Source organism: Gorilla gorilla, chromosome 16, assembly GCF_029281585.2.
Source record: "Gorilla gorilla gorilla isolate KB3781 chromosome 16, NHGRI_mGorGor1-v2.1_pri, whole genome shotgun sequence".
In the NCBI taxonomy this organism is placed as follows: Eukaryota; Metazoa; Chordata; class Mammalia; order Primates; family Hominidae; genus Gorilla; species Gorilla gorilla.
The window spans coordinates 77,042,095-77,066,241 of NC_073240.2; the positions used below are offsets into that span (position 1 = coordinate 77,042,095).

Here is a 24,147-nt window from a genome sequence, read left to right on the forward strand (position 1 = left end):
TCAAGCCATTCTCCTGCCTCAGCCTCCTGAGTAGCTGGGATTACAGGTGTGCACCACCACACCCAGCTAATGATTGTAGTTTTAGTAGAGATGAGGTTTCACCATTTGGCCAGGTTGGTCTTGAACTCCTGACCTCAAGCGATCCGCCCGCCTTGCCCTCCCAAAGTGCTGAGATTATAGGTGTGAGCCATCGCGCCTGCTTGTTACGTGGTGTTCTTACACAGCTGAGTACACTCTGCAGAACCAGAAACCTCTGGGTCCAAATGTTGCCTTCATTCCTGATGGTTGTGTGGCTATGGGCAGCTTCCTTAACTTCTCTGACCCTTTCTGTAAAATGGGAATCACATGTTAGAAGGGCTGGCCCAGGGTCTGGCATTCACAGACATATAGTAGATGGCAGATATTATTCTCATAAATATTTGGAAGGATTATAACATGTAACCCACCTCTCTGGCAGAAGGAGAAACTGAGGCCCAGGGACGGGATTTGACTTGCCCAAGGCCACACAACCAGCCCATTATTGAGCTCTGATCTCAAGACATTGTGGCCACCCCACCCAGATCTCTCCCCACCCCTGCAAGCTGTCTCGCAGTTAAGCATGGGGCCACCCACCCAGAGACCGGGAAGTTATAGCGGAGCGGACTTCGGGCTGCCACATGCTCCTCTCTCTACTCAGGGAAGGCAACATGACTGTCCCCCACAAGCATTCACCTTCCCATCCCTTCACAGAAATCAAGATTGTCCTTCACGAGAGAGAGCTGGATTTTACCAGCCAAGCCTTTCTGTGGCGTAACAGCTGTGGGTGATGATCCTCCAGGCAGCTTCGCAGAGTTCAGAAGGCTAGGCTTGTACTACAGGCATGCGGGAGAGGGGCACCATCTGGTGTGAATCACCGTGAATTAAAGTCATCTTGGCTCAAGGAAGAGCCTGCAGACAAATGCACCGGCATCTTACGAGACCAGCATTTAGGGGCTTCTTTGGAGAAAGATGGCCTCTTGGTGAGGAAACTGCTCCTGAAGGCAGCACCATTCGGGACTTATTCATTCATGCACGCATTGTTCATCTGTCCACAGTGCATAATCACCTGGTGGCTACTGTATGCCAGGTGTTAGGGATAAAAGAGAGAGAGAGAGCAGACCAGGTCCCTTGAGCCTCCACTGGGGGATGGGGAGGGAATCAGCACAAGGTACAAGGAAGTGCTGTGGAGGGTGACGCCCAGAAACCATAGGAACACCCAGGAAGGAGGCGCCAGCTGAGCCGGGGAGTGTGCAAGAGCTTCATGGAGGTGATGTTCAAGCCAGAAGGACAGGAAGGGGAAAGCCCTGCTGGCTTAGGCACAGGGCAAGCTGCTGTTACAAGAAAACCAAAATACAGGGGCTTAAACAAGGCAAGGTCCATTTCTCTCTCACGGAAAAACACATTAAGTGGATAGGTAAGGCTTGGGGTTGTTGGGGACCCAGCAGGCTTTTGTCTTGCGGCCTGGCCCTCCTTGGTTGAAGATGGCACACCATCACACTTATGCACCCAATTCTGGGCCTTAGGAAGACCGAAGGAGGAAGAGGAGCCTAATTCATTTAAGGGCACAACCTAAAAGTTGTACTGGGTGCTTCTGCTTGCTACCCATTGGCCAGAATGTAGTCACATGGCCACTCCCAGATGCAAGGAGGGCTGGGAAATGTAGTCTTTAGTTGGGTGGCCATGCTGGAGTTTCAGTTATTGTACAGGAAGGAGGGAAGAGATTTGGGGTCGGGGAGTGGAGAAGGGAGTCAACTGCGTTTTTGCCACATGCAAAGACAAGGCCATGAGAGAGAGAGCTTGTATATTTGAAGATTCGTAAGTGGTTTGCAGCATGACAGGAGTGGCAAAAGATGACATAGGAGAGGCAGGCAAAGTCCTAAGTATCCTTCCAAGGGATTTGGAGTGTATTCTGTATGTACAGGGAGCACTGAAAATGGCATGAGGAGTGCCCAGGGGATGGCACAGAGATGGGGGGTCTGAGCCTGCAGGCAGAGGAGCCAGCAGGAGGCGCGGCCACCACGAAGGCTGGAGCTGGGGCACTGGCAGGGAGTGGAGAGGGCACAGGGGCCAAGGAATGCTTAGGGGATGGCGGAGACCTTTTCCTTTTACTGAATGCGGAAGCAGAGCTCTGCGTGCTGAGCTCTGGAATCTTCTCGGCTGGAGGAGGACCTGGAGAATAACCACTTTCTCACTTCCTTTCCTCAGACTGTTCTACGGATTGTGGTGCTTGGGATCTGGGATTACATCGAAAACAAAATAGAGGTAAAGACCAATGTCCACAAAGCCCCCACTCTGCCATCCTGGAAGCTGGAAAACGTCATGTCCCATCCATTCCAGGGTGGACACCATCAAAAAGGCTGGCTCCTTCTCCCACTTGACCTCTGTGGCTGCGCATGTTGGGTGGGGCAGGGAGGGGGAACTGAGACTGTTTCCAGCAAAGGAATGTTCTGAAACATTCATTTAGAATGTTAAAAGGAATGCAGAACTCCTTGAAGTTCTGCAAAATTTTACAATTTGAATCAATTTGAAAAGCTTTTGAAATGTGTTTTAAAACAAATAAATCCACCCTAAATGGAAAGCTGAGCGGGAAACTGTCAACGTGCTTCTCAGGCTGGGTTTCCCTTCTGCTTCCCACCACACGGGTGGGTGTGGTGGGTGGGATGAGGTCAGGGAGGCCTGGTTGTCGCTGGCAGTGTTGTGCACACAGACAAGGCAAGGCGGTCAGGATCTGCTGCCCACTCCTTCCTCACCTCTCCATCTACATTTCAGCCTCTTTGGCTCAGTGCTGGGATCTGACACAGTGCTGGGATCTGACACAGTGCTGGGATCTGACACAGTGGGCCTGGCCAATGGATGGCTCAGAACACGGCCAGGCTGGGGCAGGCGGACGGAAGGGCAGGGCCCAGGGCTTCATTGTGCAGGCTGGGCCCACTTCTCGCCTAGCCCTGCCCCGCTGGAGGGTTAGAGACTCTGCACTGGACACAGCTGAGATGCGGGTTCCGGGCTCCTGTTCCCCTTGGGGAAGGAGGCACCCTGAGCCTGCCTTCAGCCTCTGCCCTGCCAGGGAGGGATCCAGCTTGGCCTCTGCCCAGGGCTTGGGATACAGGATGCAGGCCCTATCTTGAGAAGGGGCAAGACAGCCCAAGGCCATCTGAACTAAGGGCTAGAGATGGGCTGGGGTCACTTGGAGGACAGAGTGCATTCAGGAGAATGTCTAGGAGGAGGAGGCCCCTAAAGACTCAGGAGGGTCAGGAGGGGCCACCAGGGGTGGGGTGGCCTTCTGGTGGGGGCCCGGGCTGCTGGAAAAGTTGGGCAGCACCAGCTGCTTTGCCTGACTGACCCCTGGTCCCGGACATACGGCAGGGCCCAGGGCACTGAAATGGGCCTCCTCTCACAGGTGTTTGACGGGGCTGTGATCATCCTATCTTTGGCTCCAATGGTGGCATCCACTGTGGCCAATGGACCCAGGAGCCCCTGGGACGCCATCAGCCTCATCATCATGCTCCGGATCTGGAGGGTGAAGAGGGTCATTGATGGTGAGTGGCCCGAGGGGGGTGTGGTCAGTGGGGCTGCTCCAGAAACTGGGGCTTTCAACTGAGAGGAGATGCCGTGTGATGGGGGTACGCCCTGCTGGCGTCAGGACGGAAGGTGAAACTGTCGGCAGGGAGAGGGGCCAGCTGTCCCTGCTCACTCGCCATCATGTGTTCACGCACACTGCCAGGGTGTCGCACGTACACGCTGAGCTTCCCACTTCCCATTTAGGGGCCATGTGTTCATTCCCATGCAGCTGTTTACTGTGAGCCTGGGGGGGCCAGCCCCCATGCAAGCCCTTAGAGCAGGGCCTGCCATTCTGGAAGGAGCAGACTTTTACACCCTGGGTGTCTCGATGCACACCTGCTGCTGGCTCCCCGATGGCCGCCAGCCTCACCACTGGCTCTATCCAGGTCATCTAGTCAAGGCCTTGCTCCCTGCAGGCTTTGTCTCACCTTTGAGTCCACCAAGGACAATCTGGCTGCCCACAAGCCCACTGACCTGCAAACAAGTAGAGAAGGGAGCTGCTGGCAGGGGCTGGCTTTTGGCATGTGCTTCTGTCATCTTTAGTGACATGCCTTTCCATCCCTGGGTCTCCATTTGCAGAAAGCATCTGGTCCACTCCTTTGTCATTGCTTTATCATTGCCACCCCACTGGGCCACTCTTGTCTGGAAAGCTGTGCCCTGACCTGGGTGGCTCCTGTGTTTCCAGAAGGTGGTGACAGACCAGAGTGTGTGGCCCAGAGGACATGGGGGACAGAAAACCCACCCCTGAAGAATGGTGCAGGATACTGGGGGTGGGGGGTGACCCAGAGGATGACGACAGAGGCAGGACACTGAAGTCATCTTATGGAAGGGGGAAGACTCAAGTCGCTGGGCTCCAGAGGGTGTCCTTGGTCCCTGAGGACAGGAAGAAGAGGCCCACCCCACCTCAGCCAGATAAGGAACAGAGCCACTCATAGTGGGCTGGTCAGCCTCCAAGAGAGGTCCCCCTAGAGTGACCAGGAGGTTGTATAGACAGTGGTTCCCAGGATGTTTTGTTGGTTTGGTTTGGTTTGGTTTGGTTGACAGCAAAGCCCTTTCTTCAGCAAAATCGTACCCAGTCTGTAAAAGAGATTGCAAGTGGAGCTGCTTTGGTTGACTTGGAGTGGAGGGGCCTCACAGCACACCTACTTGCCTTCTCCCTTGCCCTCTGAGGCACCTCTAAGAAACTGCCAGGCCTTCTGGAGCACAGTTTTAAAACCACTGGGATAGATGCTATGGTCTTTTCCAGCCCTGAATTTTGATTGCAGATGATAAAAATTGAAGCCCTGAGAATATTCCGCCAGCATCTGCCACGCAGGTGCAAGGCAGAAGCTGTCACCCTCAGGGTGGGCTCCCTCTCCCTGGGCCTCACCCTATGTTCCACCCTGCGAACACTGTGGGATTTGGTCCTGATGAAGATGCTGCCATCTTGTCAGGGATCCCCCAGTAGGGAATCTTCATCAAACTGGAATGTGTTTGGGTCTCACTTTAGAAGCCTTCGGAAGGCTGGGAAGGCTCTGGGAGATCACCTGGTTCACTCCCCTCATTTGACAGATGGGGAAACTGAGGCCAAGAAGGATGAGGGTCACATAGTGAATCAGGCTCAGAACCGGAAGTGGAGCCTAAGAACCCTGACACCCACCAGCGCTCTTTCGGCTGCTCACTCCCTGCAGTCTGCTCAGGGCCCTGTTCTTGGCTCTGTCCATGAGAACATCCACCCCCGCTCAGGGCAGGAACAGCGCCTTCTGGGTCTTTCTTCCAGCTGTGGACAGCTGCACACCCTCAGACTAATGGATTTTGAGAGCCCCCTTTGTGACGCTCTTCCCAGCTGTCCCGCCCTTTTCCTGACACATCAGGCATCACGGAGCTACTGGGAGCCTCAGGAGAGAGACGTGCTGGTGAACAGATGGGCGTTAATTTGCTACTCTTGCAAATTAACCCTGGGTGTGAACTGGCTTCAGCAGAGATTTGAGGAGGCAGCGGCAGCTTGGGGCGGCCTCTGGACCTGGAGATGGGTCTCAGGGACACGTGGCCGGTCCTCAAGTCTGGAAGCAAGCAGAAAAGTCCCAATGTCTCTTCTCTGCTGATTCCTGCAACAGCCAGGAAACATCTGGAGGTGCAGAGGCTGTGGGTGGAAAGGAGACTTGGAGAGAGGAAATGTGGAGGGTTCTAGAAATCAGGGGCAAGAGAGGCATGTGACCGAGGCTTCTGAAGAGTCAGGAAGGGCTGGGTTTTGAGGGGTGTGGGAACAGTGTGAGGAGAAAGGCTGCGTTAAAGTCAGGAGTGGACACTGAGACTTCCAGGAGCCCAGAGCTACTCTGAACCCACAGAACCACCAAGGGAGGTGTCCGTGGGACTACTGCTGGCTGGTGGAGCACAGGGCCCTCAACCTCAGAGGCCAGGCTTTCTCTTCTGGGTCTCACTATATCAGTTATAAATAGGATCATCTGAGTAACAGAGACTCAGAATAACAGTGTCTTAACACAGAAGCGTATTTCATTCACGTGAAAGTCTGCAGGCCAGGCATGGTGGCTCATGCCTGTAATCCCAGCATTTTGGGAGGCTGAGGTAGGCAGATCACCTGAGGGCAGGAGTTTGAGACCAGCCTGGTCAACACTGTGAAACCCCGTCTCTACTAAAAATATAAAAATTAGCTGAGTGTGGTGGCACACGCCTGTAATCCTAGCTACTGGGGAGGCTGAGGCATGAGAATCGCTTGAACCCAGGAGGTAGGGGTTGCAGTGAGCTGAGATCATGTCACTGCACTCCAGCCTGGGTGACAGGGTGAGACTCTGTCTCAAAAAAAAAAAAGAGGTCTGTGGGAAGGTGGTCCGAGACAGATATGGCCTTGACTAGTCACTTACTCCCTGCAGTCAAGAGCCCAGGCTCCTTCTGTTTTTCTGTTTTGTTGCTCTGCTGCACTTAGCCTACTTTTCAAAGCCACCTCATGGTCCAAGATGGCTGCTTCCGTGCCAACTATCACATCCTCATCCTAGCCAAGAAGGAAGGGAAGAGGATAAAGAGGCAAAAGGAAGGCCCACTGCCTTCTCATTTTAAACATCTTCATCCAAATATAATTCACATGCCATAAAATCCACCCATTTAAAGTCCACAATTCAGCCAGGCATGGTAGCTCATGCCTGTAATTCCAGCACTTTGGGAGGCTGAGGTGGGTGGATCACTAGAGGTCAGGAGTTTGAGACCAGCCTGGCCAACGTGGTGAAATCCCATCTCTACTAAAAATACAAAAATTAGCCAGGCGTGGTGGCGTGTGCCTGTAATCCCAGCTGCTCGGAGGCTGCGGCTGGAGAATCACTTGAACTTGGGAGGTGGAGGTTGCAATGAGCTGAGATCGCCCACTGCACTCCAGCCTGGGTGACAGCAAGATTCCATCTCAAAATAAAAGTTTACAATTCAGTGGTTTCTAGTATATTCAGAGTTCTGCAGCCATCACCAAAAAATCTAAGTCTGGAGTGTTTTCATGACTCCAAAGAGAAAGCCTACACTCATCAGAGTCACTTCCCATGTCCGCCTCAGCCCTAGGCAAGCACTAAGCTGCTTTCCATCTCTATAGAGGTGCCTGTTCTGTTCCATTACATTTCATATAAATGGAATCATGTGACATGTGGTTTTTCTCTGCTGGCCACTCTGATTTAGCATCATGTGTTCGAGGCTCATCTGTGTTGTGGCTGGTGGTGGGACTGCACCCCTTTTCATTGCCAAGTAGTACTCCACTGCATGGCTAGACGACAGTTTATTCACGCCTTCATCGACTGATGAACATTTGGGTTATGTCTACTTTTTGACTGTTAGGAATAATGCTGTTATGAATGCTCATGTGCGAGTTTTGTGTAGACACATGTTTTCCTTCCCCTAAGGTACCTAGGAATGGAATTTCTGGGTCATATGGTCACTCTCTGTTTAACACTCTGAAAAACGGACAAACCGTTTCCCTAAGTGGTTGCACCGTTTTCCTTTCCGCCAGTGTGTGCAGGCTCCAGGGCTGCCCCATCCTCACTGGCCCCAGCTCCTTTGTGAAGAAGGCTCCTGCAGCTGCTGCATGCCACCTCCACTAGCATCCTATGGTCCAGAGGGTGGTCTTGTGGCCACCCATAGCTGCAAAGGAGGCTGGAAAATAGTCTTTATTCCAGGCAGCTGGGCACACAGCCCAAAAGTATGGGTTCTAGCACTATGGAAAACAGGAAAACAGCTACCCTGGACACCATGAGTGAAGGTTGTGGCCCTCTGTACTTTCTGGATGCTGTCGGGTACCTGGACATTTCCCCTTCTAGATCCACAGAAATGGCCCAGGGCCTTGAAGCTGCTGCTGCCTGAATGCTGGGCCCGCCCTTCCCCAGTCCAAGCCCTGCCACTGCTGAATTCTTTACAGGGCTGTCTCTGTCTTCCAGCCTACGTCCTGCCAGTGAAGCTGGAGATGGAGATGGTTATCCAGCAGTACGAGAAGGCCAAGATCATCCAAGACGAGCAGCTGGAGAGGCTGACGCAGATCTGTCAGGAGCAAGGGGTAATGCACTGCCACTTTCGGCTCTGTCCGTGGTCTTGCTGGGGACACTGGTAGTGCCTAAAGCCATGGGTTGCTAGAGCTGCAGGGGCACCAGAGGTCAGGGAGTTCCTCCAGCCCCTTGTTGGACTCATGGGGAACCTGAAGCCCAGAGAAGGGGACACATCTCCAGGGTCACTGATGTATAGCCCAACCAGGCATGGACTCAACCCTGACTCCCAGGCCAGGGTTCTTTCCACTGTAGCACGGTGACTCTTCAGCTCCCCAACCTGAGCCTGCCAAGTCGCCCCCTCAGTTCATCAGAGTCTTCTCGCAGACATGGTCGGTCTCTAAAGCCAGTGGCTAATTCTGTCTGCTGAGGGTTGCTGGGCACCATGGTATGCCCATTGCCGCGCGGGACGCCCAGGGCCCCAGAAAGGTGCTAGCGGTACTCTCTACCCTCTAGGAGATGTGATGCAGACTCAGAGAGGTAGGTGGTGGGCCCTGCAAGGATGGGCTCAGCAGAGGCAAGGGGGACTGGCAGCTGGGCCGGGGGCACCCTGTCGGGAATCCAGAGACCTGCATTCAAGGCCTAGCCCTGCTGCTCCCACCCCCGCCAGACTCCGGCCAAGTCGGGCCACCCCTCTGCCCTCAGTTCCTTCCTCTGTAAGGTGAGGTGGCTGCTCCCATGTGAGTGGGACAGAGGAGTTCAGAGGAGGGGGATTGGGGTACTCAGGAGGGGGTGGCTGCTGGATCCCCCAGCAAGGCTGAGAGCTCTGTAGAAGCGCAGCTCGGTGTGCAGAGAAGGGTCCGGTCCCAGGCTGTAAGGTGGGAATGCTACTGAGGGGACTGGCAAGGTGGTGGGAATGTAGGGGATGGTCCAAATGACATGCATGGCCATTCCCATTCTGCCTGATGGATTCTGGGGAGAGGACAGGGCCACTGCCCCCAGCTGCGCAAGCCAGAGACGCTAAGCCTGTGGCTCTCTGTGCCCAGGGCCAGGCGAGTTCTTCACGGGCTGTCTTCCGGCCCATGTCCTGCCAGTGAAAGTGGAGGAATGCCCGTGGCCGCATATTGATGTGGGCACTGAGCCCTTCTGGCTTGCAGTGCAGTGAGGATGGGCACCCCTGGGCTCCCTATTCCTCCTCCATTGCTGGGTGCCCAGGCAGTCTCCAAGGTGGTCTCAAGGTTGAGGTCTCACGTGGCGTACAGGCCCACTATGTGTCTGCCCATCCCATCGACCTCCTCTCTCGTGTGTCTGGTGCATAAACACCCCGACTGTGCCAAGTGGAGTTACCTGTCATTTTGACAAGCCCTGTGCCATGCCACCTCTTGGGTTTTGGTTGCACTGTGCCCCTTGCCTGAATCCCCGCCCCTTGCAAGCTCTGTCTGTCTAATTCAAGTCCTAGCCTCTCTACAGAGCATGTTTCCCCCGCCAGTAGCCTCTGCACCTCCTCCCCCAGCCCTGCAGCAGCCCTCACTTGTCCACATTCACAGGGCACTGGGCACTCACTGCCATGGTCAGTGCTCCTTTACGCCTGGGGCAGCTCTTCCCACTGAAATAGATGCCCCCTGAAGGCAAGCCTTAGTCCAACTCACATCCGGCCCCAGCCAGCACTCTGTGCGTTGTAGGTCTTGGTCAATGTGTATTCAGTGTATGTCGTGGGTCTTGGTAAATGTGTATTCGGTGTATGTTGTGGGTCTTGGTAAATGTGTATTCTGTTGCGGGTCTTGGTAAATGCATATTCACTGTACCTCTTGGCTCCTTGACCAACCCCAGCCTCTCACAGTTTTGGGGTGGGGGACACGTCTGTGGAATGTCACAACAAAGTGATCCTGGGAAATGTCCCCACAGGAACACGCACACAGTGTCTTCAGAATCATCCCCTCGGAATGTCTGTCAGGAAACCAATCTTTTTATCTGCTTTGGGAACACTATGACCTTTCGTTTCGCACAGAATGCCTATGCGTGACAAGAGGGGTCATCAGGGGACATGGCCCTCAGGGGCACATTGTCCAAGGTGTCCCGAGAGCAGGGCAGGCTATGGAATCCTAGACTAGGAAGAGAAGCATTCCCTTCCTGAGGAGCTGGCATCAGCTTCATTCATTCTCTTGCCATATCGCGTGGTCAGCCAGCACCATCCAGAGCTGCTCTGTGCTGGGCTTGTGCCGGGCATGCGGATGCCACCTAGGACAGGGTGTGACCCTCGTCCTCACGGGGCTCTGGGTGACTCAGGGGGGTTGGCAGCCCATAAATAGGGAGTGGAAATCTGGTGCAATGCCTGTATCACACAGGCACGTCCCGGGCTCTGCAGGCCAGGATGGGGAAGGCTTTCCAGAGGAGCTGATATGGGGCAGAGCCCTGGGGAGAAGGCTGCCAGGCAGAGGGAACAGTGTGGGGTGTGCGAGTGGGTGCAGTGCCCCGGGGGTTCGGGGCCATTTAGAGGGTGAGCAGAGGGAGGCAGTAGGATTGGGGACAGGCTTGGGAAGGGGCTCTGTGGCTGACCAGAGAGTTTGGGCTTTATCCTGCTGGGACAGAGGAAGCCTGGAGGATTAAAAGCAGGACTGGGGGATCTGCTCAGATGTGAGTTGTTGATGGAGCCTTCTGGCTGCCGTTGGAGGCTGGATGGAGAGGGCAGGGTGGAGACAGGAAGACTGGGGACAGAGGCTGGAGAAGAAGGTGAGAGAAGCTGGGCTTTAGGCAGAGGGGGCTGCAGGGAAGTGGGGAAAGTAAAGCGCAGGGTGTCATCCAGAAAGCGACTGGAAGCCGATCAGGCAGTTTTCTTTCTGCTGTTGAATAGGAAAACAAATGCTCTACTTCACCGCAGTTGGCAAAGTGAAAGACACGGACACAGGGCTGCATCCGCCCCTCATAAATTCGCAGCCTCCCAGCCCAGCAGGGAACGCGCTGACCCTGCCGCACACCTCACCTCAGCCACACATGCGCCACGTGGCCAGGAGAAAATCCTAACGGCAACCCCACCTCCCAGGGTTTCCACCATGACCTCTGTCCAGAGTCCCCCGGGGACCCCAGGTTCCTGCCGTCCTGGTTCAAGTCACCTCCACATGTGGCCTCCTTCCCGGGCGTCTCAGCTGGAGGGAGACTCCCTTGCATTCTGCACAGGAAAGAGCCAATAAATAAAGACAGATTCCCTCTAGGTAGCGACATCTGGAAAAGAGATGAACAGAAACAAACCATTTTAATTTAAAAAACACCTGAAGCCTGTCATCTTAGTTAAGACAGCAGAAAGGGCCAGACAGGCTGGATTCCCAGTGGGGCCACCGGGGAGGGTGGGGGGCTGCCTGGCCAGAGGGACCAGGAGGGCTGCTCTCCTGGAGTCTGTGGTGCCCACTCCACAGAGCGAAGCAGACAGATGCCTCACTTGCAGCTGTATTTTCAGACCTGGTTTGAGACTTGACTGGGTAACAGATACCCTGGAGGAAATGAGACTGTGGGCCCTGGAATGTCAGAGATGGCTAGACCCTTGGAGACAGCAGCCCATGGAATGGTTGAGAATAGACTTGGTTCTAAATAGACTTTGAGCTGGCTTCGAACCCAGGTGTGTCTCTCTTTAGAACACTTACTGGCCTTGTGGCTTTGGGCATTAATGGGACATCTATGGGCCTTGGTTTTCCTAATCTGAAAAATGGGTGTAGTAATAGAATCCTCGAAGGATGGTGATGAGATCGTAACCTAAAGCCTGACACATGATGGGTAGCAACTAATGGGTGTGGACCCCGAAGTCCACCAGCCCCACCACACCTGCCCCACACACCTATTTTACAAATAAGAAAACTGAGCAGTGGCAGCTCGCCTTGGGGGCACACAGCTAGTCCAGGGGGGCATAGAACCAGGTGTCCTAACTGTGAACATTGTTCTTTTCCAGCCCATCATGTTGAGCCTCCTTTTTCCTACTCATGGCACTTAGCACTCAGCAAAAACATTGATCAGATTATGCATGGGGTATTTTATACTGCAGGCACAGACCTGGCTCCCCTCAGCTGTCTCAATGGCAGCCCCCAACCCCATTCCAGGACAGTCTAGTATTCCTTGTGACAAACTCTTGCTGTCTCCTTGCTGGAATTCTCAGAGTATAGTGAAGACATTTCCAAACCGAATTCACATATGCTGCCTGAAAAATTGACATTTACCAATGAAATGTGTTAGGGTCCCAGTTTAAATACAACACCTGGTCTGGCGTGATGGCTCACACCTGTAATCCCAGTGCTTTGGAAGGCTGAGGCAGGAGGACTGCTTGAGGCCAGAAGTTTGAGGCTGCAATGAGCTGTAATGACACCACTGCACTCCAGCCTGGGCCACAGAGCAAGACTGTCTCTAAAACAAAACAAAACAAAATGAAACAAAAAATGCTTTTCACTCCCTTGCTCTCTTGCTGGGGTGTGTTTGTACAACTATTTCAACTATTTGCCACAACTTTACCCAGCTCTTTTTAAAAAAATAAACTTTATTTTTTAGAACAGTTTCATATTGACCAAAAAATAGTGAAGCAGGTGCAGAGTTCCCTGTATCCTCTGTGCCCGGCTGCCCATTATTAACGTCATACACTAGTATCATTTGTTACAACGAACAAACCCACATTGATACGGTACTCAGGTTTTCTTAGTATTTAATCTGTTATGTCCTCTATTTGCTCCACATTGCATTCAGTCGGCTTAGGCTCCTCCTGGCTGTGGCAATTTCTCAGACTTCGTTTCTGATGACCTGAAGGGTTTTGGGGAGCACTGGTCGGGTGTTTTTGTTTTACAGGATGCCCCTCTGTTGGGATTCGTCTGATGTTTTTCCCAGGGTAAGCCTGGGGTTGTGGGTTTTGGGAGGAAGACTGCAGAAGGAAAGTGCCATTCTTATTGTCTCACATCAAGAGGACACACTGGCCACGTGACTCCTCACTGTGATGCGGCCTGGATCACCCGGCTGGGGCAGCGTGGGTCAGGTGTCTCCACTGCACAGTTACTCTCTGTTTCTTCATCTTAACCTTTTTTGGAACAGAGTCTCACTCTGTCACCCAGGCTGGAGTGTAGTGGTGCCATCTTGGCTCACTGCAACCTCCGCCTCCCGGGTTCAAGAGATTCTCCTGCCTCAGCCTCCCGGGTGGCTGGGATTACAGGCACCTGCCACCATGCCCAGCTAATTTTTGTATTTTTAGTAGAGACGGGGTTTCACCATGTTGACCAGGCTGGTCTCAAACTCCTGACCTCAGGTGATCCACCCGCCTCGGCCTCCCAAAGTGCTGGGATTACAGGCATGAGCCACCGCACCCAGCCCATCTTAACTTTTTAAGAAAGATTACATTGCTTCTTACCGTGGCCCTGTGGAGACTCTCAGGTGAGCCTGTTGGCCAGTTTCTTGCATGAATATCTGATTCATTTCATCTTCTGTGCTACATGGCAGTTCATTTCTTGTCACAGGCTCACATGCAAGGTGCTCCAGAATCACCTTATATAACAGACGAAAGGTCCCTGGGGAGGGCAGCTGGCCCAATCCAGGATCTGGCAGATGGCGCATCTGAGGCTCAGAGAAAGGGAGAGGTGGGCCCAACGTGGCACAGCAGTCATGAGGCCAGGACGAAAACAGGTCTCTTGTCGCTCATTCCAGTGCCTTCCCTCCTGGATCACACTGGCCCTCTGGCTTTGACAGGGAAACAGGCTTCACTGCTTCCCTCATTCCTATGATCTCTTCTGGTTGTGGACACACCTCATCCTTAACAGATTCCTACCTGGGGAGGGGTGCCTAGAGGATCCCGGGAGGGGAGGAGGTCTCTCTGCTGGTCAGTCATACCATTCCAAAGCCCTGGCCATGCCTTCTGCAGTCCCTTCCAGACTCCCCACTGCTGTGGTAGAAGCACATGGCTTCAGACCCCTGAATTCAGCAATTCCTCAATTCCTTAGGTGGAAGTTCTTTTCCATTCTTTTTGTTTGTTTGTTTGTTTTTGGTGAGGGGTGGATCCTGGCCAGAATTTCATGACGAGTTGGGCTCGCTGGTACACAGATGGATTCCAAAGTCACGATGCTAGAGGCTGCCCTTCAGAGAGACGGTGTGGATGCCTTGTCTCTCTCTCTCTGTCTTGGCTGCTTCAGAAACCAAAGCCATTTTAGATGCAGCAGTTAAATCAATGCAACGATATACTCTTCTGACTCATCTCACGAAATCACCTCTGAGGTTTTATGTACCTCCATGCGTGGGATCTCGCTCTAGTTCCGAAACACATTCTGAAGTCTCCGTTACACCCGCTCTTTCATGTTTAAGCCTGGTAACAGCTTTTGGTACAAAATAGTATGATCTGACCTGGCCCACTGTGGAAGTTAGCTTCTCTTCTCTGACGTTCTGCTTCCTCAGCACCATTCACCCTGAGATCATTGGCAAAATACTGAGGGATATGAGGCTCAATCCGGGGTGACTCAAGGTCCAGCCTCCAAGGAGACCAGTGGGACCTGTGAGCCCCTTAGGACATCCTTAGACCTTGGGAAAGGTGAGTCCCTTGTCGGGGAGCTTGGAGGAGTGGAAAGAATCCTCTTATTCGGGGAGCCAGCAAGCCAGATTCAAACCTCAGCCCCACCAGTGACCAGTCATCTTCCCTTTAACCCCTGAGCCTCAGCTTCTCATTGGGAAAATTGGAGGTAACAAGGCCTACATCGTGTGGATGCCATATGCATCAAATTAAATCTGGCCTGCTGGAGGCTTTCAGTAAGGGTTAAAAAAAAGAGAGAGGTCGGGTGCGGTGGCTCACACCTGTAATCCCAGCACTTTGGGAGGCCGAGGCGGGCAGATCATGAGGTCAGGAGGTCGAGACCATCCTGGCTAACACGGTGAAACCCCGTCTCTACTAAAAATATATATATATAAAAAATTAGCCGGGCGTGGTGGTGGATGCCTGTGGTCCCAGCTACTCGGGAGGCTGAGGCAGGAAAATGGCGTGAACCTGGGAGGCAGAGCTTACAGTGAGCCGAGATCATGCCACTGCACTCCAGCCTGGGTGACAGAGTGAGACTCAGTCACAAAAAAAAAAAAAAAAACAAAAAAACAACTACTAAATGTATCTATATGATGGCTGCTCATTCACAAATGCACTGTCATGTTTTAGCTCATTTTTCCCTTGCTGGTGAAAGTTGGCAGGCTGGGTACTATTAATCCCTTCACATGGAAAGACTGAGGCTCAGAGAGGCTATTCTTTGGCCAGATCCTGTAGTTTTTCATGGAGGGACTAGGAAAGAAATCCAGGGCTTCAGTGTCCATTTCCCTGCGCCAGAAAGAGGCATCTGCCTGAGTCACTGATAGTTAGGGTGAGTAACACCAGTTGTTGCATCCAGCAAATCCAGAAATCTGAGTCCTGACACAGGAGGAGTACATTTGTCACTCTCATCATACTCCAATGCAGGTTGCAATGGGGCAGGGTGGAGGGACCCTCTGTTCCACACAAGTCACTCAGGCCTCCAGGCTGCTTCCATTTTGTGGGTTTTTTTTTTTTTTTGAGATGGAGTCTCGCTCTGTGGCCCAGGCTGGAGTGCAGTGACATGATCTCGGCTCACTGCAACCTCTGCCTCCTGGGTTCAAGCGATTCTCCTGCCTCAGCCTCCCGAGTAGCTGGGATTACAGGCATGTGCCACCACGCCTGGCTAATTTTTGTATTTTTAGTAGAGATGGGGTTTCACCATGTTGGCCAGGCTGGTCTCGAACTCCTGACCTCAAGTGATCCACCCACCTCGGCCTCCCAAAGTGCTGGGATTACAGGTGGGAGCCACCAAGCCCCGCCGATCCTTCTTCCTCCAAGTCCTCGGAGTCTTCTCCAGTCAGTGGATAGGAAAGTGAGGCTGGGGAATTGGGCACAGCAGGTTTTTATTGGCCAGGAGTGAAAATGGTGACATTGCTCTGCCCCCGTTTTATTGGCAAGAGTCAGTTGCACAGTACCAACTAGGGGCACCAGATGCTGTCAGAAGTGGTCTTTGTGCCCAAGAAGAAAACAGTCACCTGCATAGTCACCCAACCCATAAAACAAGGCCAATGGGCTCACAACATTCCCTACCCTTTCCCCGGTTCCACTACAGCAGGCGGCACAGCCACACTTATCAAAGTCCTTCCTGGAGGAATGCCATGTCTCCCTGGCCTGTTTTCCTGAAGAAACAAGATGATAATCTTGACCCTGCAAGCTGTAGGCATTTCTGATGGAGGAAGATGTGGGGAGAGGAAGCTGTCACGCCCCCCTCCATCCCCTTCGCTGTCTTTCACGTGGAGGAACCGGAGCAGACGTGGGAGGTGGTGGGTCTGATTGGGAGCCAGGGCCCATCTCCCCATCCAGGCCTCTCGCTGGACCCCATTGTCCCCTGGTTTTCTGGACCCCTGAGAGAATGCCAATGGCTCTGCGTAGGTCACTCGCCTTTGAGGCTGGGCTAGCAGCTCAGAAAAGGGGCCAAAGGGCAGGAATAGCAGGAATAAAGCCGTGGTTCCATGCTGGCTCCAGGGACGGGGCTTGAGGCTGGCTCATTCCAGAGTGCTCCTTCTTTTCCTACAGAGGCCACAAGTCCCCAGCTCAGCACAATAGCCTTTGTTACCTGGATTATTCAGGATCTCCACTGTGGGAAGTGAAATTTTTTTTAAGATGGGAAGTGATTTGTAAAACAGCCGATAGCTTTAATGACAAGCCTATTTAGCTGATAAAATCAGCCATCAGAGGAATAACTTATGTTATCCTTTTGCCATAATTTAAATTTATGGCCAACTACCAGTCATCTTCACAGTGGATGGAAAGGGGCCAAGGTCGATCTCAGCTTTACTCTGCTCCTAAATCATTAGTTTGCAACTGTCTCCTGATTTTTATTGTTACCAACAATGGCAAAACTAATGGAAATAAACATTGGATGCTATCCCAACAGCAGATGGGTTTGAAGGCAGGGCAGTCTGTGCAGACAGCACTAATAGGATGGAGCAGAATTACTGCTATTGCATTAGATACCATCGAGCTTCTGGCCAAAGTGTGCATTGATCAGGACAAGGCCCGTGTCAATTGGACTCCGCAACCGGACCATTAAAGGCGGAGAAGCGCTGGGTGTGCCCGTCCTGCCGCCCCGGTGGGTCTGACCCCTCCTGGGCTTGCATTAAAAGCCCAGCCCCAATGGAAGGGGCCTGACTCACTCCAGTAATGCATACTGCGGGCTTCCCTGTGGATCCCAGATGATCTGGGCAGGTTATCTGATTAGAAATACTTAGCTAATGATGTGCACTAAATGGGGCTGTGACTGCACTTTAATTCTTCCCAAGCCTAGGGATGGTCTTTTTTTTCCCACCGGGCCCATTTGCCAATGGAAGATTTGCTTCATCGAAGCCACTGTGCACCTTCTTTTCCTAAGGCACAGGCCCGTGTGAGCCCTGGGGAGCCCCGTCCTGTTGTGTTTCTTCCTGTTTTCAGCAGTTTGACTGCAAGGTGCTTCTGTGTGGATTTCTGTGGGGTTTTTTGGTATTTATTCTGCTTAGGAGTTTCTTAAATTTGTGGATTGATGTTTTTTATTAGATTTGGGAAGTTCTTGGCCATGGTTTCTTTATTCATTGCACCTGTCTCATTTGTCTCCTCTTGGAGCTCCAGTTGTACCTGAGGCCATTTGGTTATGTCTCACGTTTCTCTTAGATCCTACTCTGCTCCACTATTCATTCTCTCTCTCTCTCCCTGTCTCCTTTTTTAATGGCTGTAAGTTTTGATATTTTTCTATAGACCTGTCTTCAACAACCCTACTATGTCCAATCTCCTGTTAAACCCATCCAACCAACTACTCAATTTCAGATGCTGTATATCAAGATTCTAAAAGTTTGATTTGATTCTTTTTATAGAGTCTAACTCTCTGCTGAAACACTATGCTCATTTTGTCTGTCTTTCTCCCCTATTTTTGTTAACATAGTAATTGTAGTTATTTTGAAGTCCTTGTCTGTTCACTCAAATATTTACCCAGGTCAGCTTCTATTAACTGTTTTATGGCTTGATAACCACATGTTTTCCTGCTTATTTGCATGATGAATGATTCTCATGGTGTGCTACACATCATTGATGATGCATTTTAGAGGTTGTGGATTCTGTTATCCTTCTCTGAAGAGATGGTTCTCTGGGAATGGGGCATTTTGGCAGGGAGTAGGGGATGGCCCTCAAGACAGCACCAAGCCTTAACTGCACTTACACTTCATTCCCTCCAGGTGGGGTCCTGGAGCTGGTACAGAGCTCGTCATTGACTTGGAATTCAGTGAGTCCATTTGCCTTATTGGACACACAGTGAAACCGAGGCCCGGGGAAGAAAAGAGGCTCACCCAAAGTCAGGGCAAGGGAGGGGTGATGGGCCAAGAGCTCAGCCTCCAGCCCCTGCTTTTCCCTCTGGTGACTTTCTGTTCTCCTGGCCCCTGCTACCATCAAGCTGCCCTGGATTCTGTTGGGCTGAGTCACTTCCATCTTGCTTATAAGGCTGCAAGTTCCCTGGCTCAAGGTCTTGGGGGCTGGAAGCCAGGGGCGTGGGCTGTGGCCCCTGCTTTGCTTCTGAAGCACCATGTGGTCCTGGCCTTTCCCCCATCCTCCCTCCCAGCACAGGAGGCTCCTTCCCACCTCCGGGCCTCAGTTCCCCATCTGACTCATGAGGCCCCAATGTCCTAGGGCCCCTGGGAAACACTGTGGAGGCACATGTGGCCATGATAAGCATAGGAGGAGCCAGGAGCCCAGCTCTGAGGGTCCCGCTAGCACCTCCTGAAGCTCCCCTGGGCTGTCCCAGGCTGTGACTGGGCCAACAGCCATTTGGTCCATGTGTGCTTCCCCTCTGAGGAGTCAGTCATTCCTTCTCAGGGCAAGATGGACAGCATCCAGTCACCCCACACCCTCTGGGTGTGAAGCTTGCCAAAATCTGTCCCCTAAGCAGGTTGTCCTCTCCCTCACCGCCATTCCAGTCCATGCCATGTGCTGATATCGCACCTCCGAAGTAATTCTCTTATCCCTCCTCTTATCTCTGTCTCCACCTTCGTCCCTACCTGCTTGTCTCTGGCATGGACTGCTGCAGTAGCCACCCACCTGGCATTCCTATATCCACTCTGGCCCCATCCAGTCTGTTCTCCATTCTGCAGTCAGCGTGGTCCTTTCAAAATGCCCATCTGGATCACTGTGTACCACCACTCCCACCACTCCACCCTTCTGTTTGGAGGATTCCAGTGGATTCTGGTTGTTCTTGAAAACATCTTACTGTGGCTCCAGGCTCTGCCTGGTGGGGCCCCAGCTGAGCTCCCCAGCCCCTTACCTTCTGGCCCTCTGGCCCTTGTACACACTATGCCTCCCCTGCCATAAGTACCAGCCCAGGGCTGTGCTTGGCTCTTGGAGGCGACTTGTTCCCTGCAATGCAGCTGACAGCCCCCCTTGTTGGGGCTATCCAGGTTTTACCTGCAAGCTGAGAAAGGCATTTTCATTCCAAAACCTGTAACAGTATGTTAACATCGCCCCACCATGGTTTACTTGACTTCCTACTGAATGAATGAATGAATGTGAGAACTGCCACACACTTGGAGTTCATCTCTTTAGCTGAAACTTGCTTCTGTGTATGTGCCTACGTCTGCACATGTGGGCCTGGGGCTGGGCAAGCCCTGGTCTCTGGCTGTCTTGGCCTGAATTCCAGCGGGACACTCTTGGGCAGCTCCATATCAATTAGAAGCCATCAATAATGCATCCCTTCAGAGCGGCCAGGAAGCCATTAGCTGGCCTGCAGGCCTCGATGAGTGGCCTTGGAGAAAGTGGGCTGGGTGTGCCCATGGGAGGTTCAGATCAGCAGGGCAGGAGGGGCTCCCCCAGCAGAGCTTGGGAGGGTTGCCTTATGGGCCCTCAGTTGCCTCTGAGACCTTGCTGCCAGAGGGTTGGCTTGCACCCTGTCATCCTGCACATAAAGGCTGCCCTATAATGAGCTAGCCTCGCTTTCTCACTCTGTGAGCCCTCCAGCCTCCTTTGAGTGTTTTAAGTGCTGGGTTGTCAAGGTTCAGTGTCTGAGCCCAGTGTGAGCCCAAAGTTAGGGCTGAGTCTGTGACCAGCATCGGGCTCAGTGTGTGATCAGGGTCAGGGCTCATTGCATAGCCAGCATGAGGCCTCAGTCTTTGTCTTAACTTTGGGACAGGGGTGCAGCTCAGTTGGTGGTTGGATTTAGGGCCCAGTCTGAAGCCAGGGAGTTGAACAGGCTAACTGGTTTCCTGCATTGATTTGTTCGTGTATTCAGCAATGTTTATTGAATGCTTCTTGCATACCAGGCAACACAACAGATAAGACCCCTGTTGGTTTGCAGATGATATTCTCCTGGGGGTGGAGGGTGGCAGGGGTGTGCTGGAGCTCTCACTTGCTCACGAGAACCCATTGTGCACATTTCCCCCAGGGCATCTTGTTGGTAGCTTGAAATCAGCCATGCTAGGAGTATGCCTTCCCCCCCAACCCCACCCCACTGGAACACCACTGGGGGCTGAACAAGAGGTAACTGATAATCCTTTAAAAATGGTGGTTTGTTTTCATGCTGCTAATAAAGACACACCCAAGACTGGGTAATTTATAAAGGAAAGAGGTTTAATTGACTCACAGTTCTGCATGGCTGGGGAGGCCTCAGGAAACTCACAATCATGGCAGAAGGTGAAGCAAACATGTCCTTCTTCACATGGCAGCAGCAAGGAGAAGTGTCAAGCAAAAGGGGGAAATGCCCCTTATAAAGCCATCAGATTGAGGCAGGCAGATCATGAGGTCAGGAGTTCGAGACCAGCCTGGCCAACACGGTGAAACCCTGTCTCTACTAAAAATACAAAAATTAGCTGGGCGTGGTGGCACATGCCTGTAGTCCCAGCTACTTGGGAGGCTGAGGCAGGAGAATCACTTGAACCCAGGAGACAGATGTTTCAGTGAGCCGAGATGATGCCACTGTACTCCAGCCCGGGTGACAGAGCAAGACTCTGTCTGAAAAACAAACAAACAAAAACTAAACCATCAGATCTTGTGAGAATTCACTCACTATCATGAGAAAGCATGGGAGTAACCACCCCCAAGATTCAATCACCTCCCACTGGGTCCCTCCCACGACAAATGGGGATTATGGGAACTACAATTCGAGATGAGATTTGGGTGGGGACACAGCCAAACCATATCAAGCATGATCACAAATATTTATCTGATTTCCTTCCCCAAACCCCAATGGAATGATAGTAAAGAACAAAATCATAAATGCATAAGAATTAAGAAACTATCTCTTGGACAAGTACAGTGGCTCACACCTGTAATCCCAGCAGTTTGGGAGGCTGAGGAAGGTGGAGGATTGCTTGAGTCCAGAAGTTTGAGACCAGTCTGGGCAACATGGCAAGACCCTACAAAATATAAAAATAAAAAAATTAGCCGGGCATGTGCCTGTCGTCCCAGTTACTCAGGAGGCTGAGGTGGGAGGATCACTTGAACCCATGAGTACAAGGCTGCAGTGAGCTATGATCATGCCACTGCACTTTAGTGTGGCAGACAGAGTAAAACCTTGTCTCAGAAAAGAAAGAAAGAAAAAGAGAAAGAGAGAGAAAGGAGGGAGGGAGGAAGGGAGGGAGGGATGGAAGGAAGGGAGGAAGGGAGAAAGGAAGGGTAGGTCTCTGTCCATCATGACAAACTTGTCTCAAAAAAAGAAAGAGGGAGCAGAGAAAGAAGGAAGGGGGGGGAGGGAGGAAGGAAGGAAGGAAGGAAAGAAGGAGGGAAGGAAGGAAGGTCTCTTTAAGTCTTGTCCATCAGGACAAAGAGGAAAGAGGTTTTAGTGAATTGGGGGGAAATGGAGACTAGACAAGAAAGTGGTAACTGATTGAACAGAGTGGGGAATGTGTCACTAAAGTGCTCACAGAGGAGGACAGTGAGGGAAATGGGGTACTTTTCCCCTCGGAACCCCCGAGAGTCTGGGAGGAAGGGGGTGTAGTGTGAAGCTGACACTGGGTGGGGGTGGCTAAAGGTCTGCATGCATAATATTTGAGATCCCAAGACACCCTCCCAAATCCTGCATGGCCAGGAGACTGAGCTCCCCCACCCTGCAAGAGTCAAGGGGTTTGTCCTCGGGAGAAAATGAACCAGGGGGCTCTGCATGTGGGCACTGGGTTAGGCAGGGACCTGGGGAAAGGTGGAGGGCTGAAAATGAGGATTAAATGAAAATCTTTCCCCCGAAAAGTGGGACCCTCTGCCCTATTCCCCTGCCCTACTCCCAGCCCAGAGGCAACCAAAATTATAGCCTCAGGCAGGAAGCTGAAAACCTGCAGTCCCAGAGACCAAACTTATAGACACTGACATTGGGAGGCTGTCCAGTGCCAGGTTGCTGCCTGGCCACCCTGTTGTTGGTGAATGCTGTTAGTTGTATGTGTTTTACTTTCATAAAAGTAAAATCAACAAAATATTAAATACACAATAATATCAGAAGGTGATAAGTTCAATGCAGAGAATTCAGATAGGCTGATGCGACTGAGTGCCTGGGGGGCTGCCCTAGGTGGTGGGTCAGGGAAGGCCCCTCTGAGGGGGACCACCATGTGATCTGGGACAGAGGAAGCAGCTGAGAACGCTGCCCTGAGACCAGCGCATGCTTGGTATCTTTACAGAACCAGAAGAAGGATTGCGTCTTGGGGTCAGGTCACGGGAGAGAGGATGAGACAAGTTGGCCAGGTGGGCAGGGCCAGATGGTGCACGTGCTTTGTAAGCCAAAGCTAAGGAGCTCGGGCTGTCTCCCAGGTGGGGTGGCGAACCATCGAGGTTTATGGACAGGAGTGTCATGATCTGACCTGGGTGTGGGAGAGTCCCCCTGAGTCCTGTTGGAGTGATGGCAGAGGGACGCAGAAGCCACGGCTGTAGGGGCCAGAGCTGGCAGTGGAGGTGGAGGGAGGCGGGATAGCTGCTGGACTTGGGGGATGGATGGGATGTTGGGGTGGGGGAAAGGGAGGAAGCAAGGAAGGTGATTGCATTTTTGGCTCCAGCTAAAATGAGATAAAAACACTTGAGGAACAGGTTTGGAGAGACAGTGAGGAGTCCTGCTTTGACCAGATTGATTTTGCAACTCCTGTGAAAGTGATACTGTCGTGGAGGCATTGGCGGTGAGAGTCTGACACCCCAGTTTGAGGGGTCAGGGCTGGCGAGGTGCATTTGCGCGGCATTGGTAAGTAGGTAACCTCTTAGGCAGGGCGCCCGGGCGTGGTATTTCTCTGTCCGCCCTCCCGACTCGCTCCGTTTAGAAGCGGTGCGAGGCGTGCGGGGAACACTAGGTGGCGGTGAAGGCCCTCCTTCCCGCGAGCCCGCGGCCGGGACCTGCAGTGTCACACCCAAACTTCTCGTTGGCCCAGATGTCCCATGAAGGCCCTGGCGTGTGAACAGCCATCTCAGTCACAAACCCAAGAGGTATCTGGAAGCCTTTCCAAGAAGCTTTCCCCAACAGAAAGTAAAACAAAATTAAAATGTGTGCAGCTTTTACAAGGCCAGGTTGCTGCCTGGCCACCGTATTGTTCATGAATGCTTTCAGCTGTGAGTGTGCTTTACCTTCGTAAAAGTAAAATCAACAAAACATTAAATACACAATAATATCAGAAGGTGATAAGTGCAATGCAGGAAATTCAAATAGGCTGCCACGCCATCTGGGAGAAAGCCCTTAAGAGGAAGCAACCCAAGTCCTCAAAGAGGTGAAAACCCCATTTTACAGAAAAGGAAACTTAGGCAGGAGAGGTGACGGGACTTGCTCAAGGCCACAGGGCCAGGAAGCCACACGGCTTGGACTGAATCGGTCTGGTCCTGGGTGCCTCCTCGTGGAGAAAACGAGCCAGTGTTCAGACCAGCGGGCAGTGACGCCAGGATGGGGTCCCCAGGCTGGAACGCGGGCCCTGGGTGTCCTGAGGTTTCCTGTTCTGAACGAGGCTTTCATGTTGTCGAGCACCCCTTGGGGTCACACATCTGGGCGAAGAGCTAGAACTGAATTTGCACCCAGGGCTCCTGACTCCCCGTCCAGTGGCCTTTCCACAAAGGAAACACGTTTTGTTTCCTCTCCCGGGCATCCGTGAGATGGGGGCCAGACTGCAAGGCACCTGA

At 52.4% G+C, this 24,147-nt stretch overlaps 1 protein-coding gene across 1 annotated transcript in view; it reads left to right on the forward strand.

Moving 5' to 3' along the window:
• TMEM266 (transmembrane protein 266) overlaps positions 1–24,147 on the forward strand; it is a 146,293-nt gene that overhangs the window by 108,818 nt on the left and 13,328 nt on the right. The window contains exons 6-8 of the mRNA XM_031002194.3: positions 2,224–2,280; positions 3,416–3,554; positions 7,983–8,098. Coding sequence (XP_030858054.1) covers positions 2,224–2,280; positions 3,416–3,554; positions 7,983–8,098 — 312 coding nt within the window. The remainder of the gene's footprint in view (positions 1–2,223; positions 2,281–3,415; positions 3,555–7,982; positions 8,099–24,147) is intronic.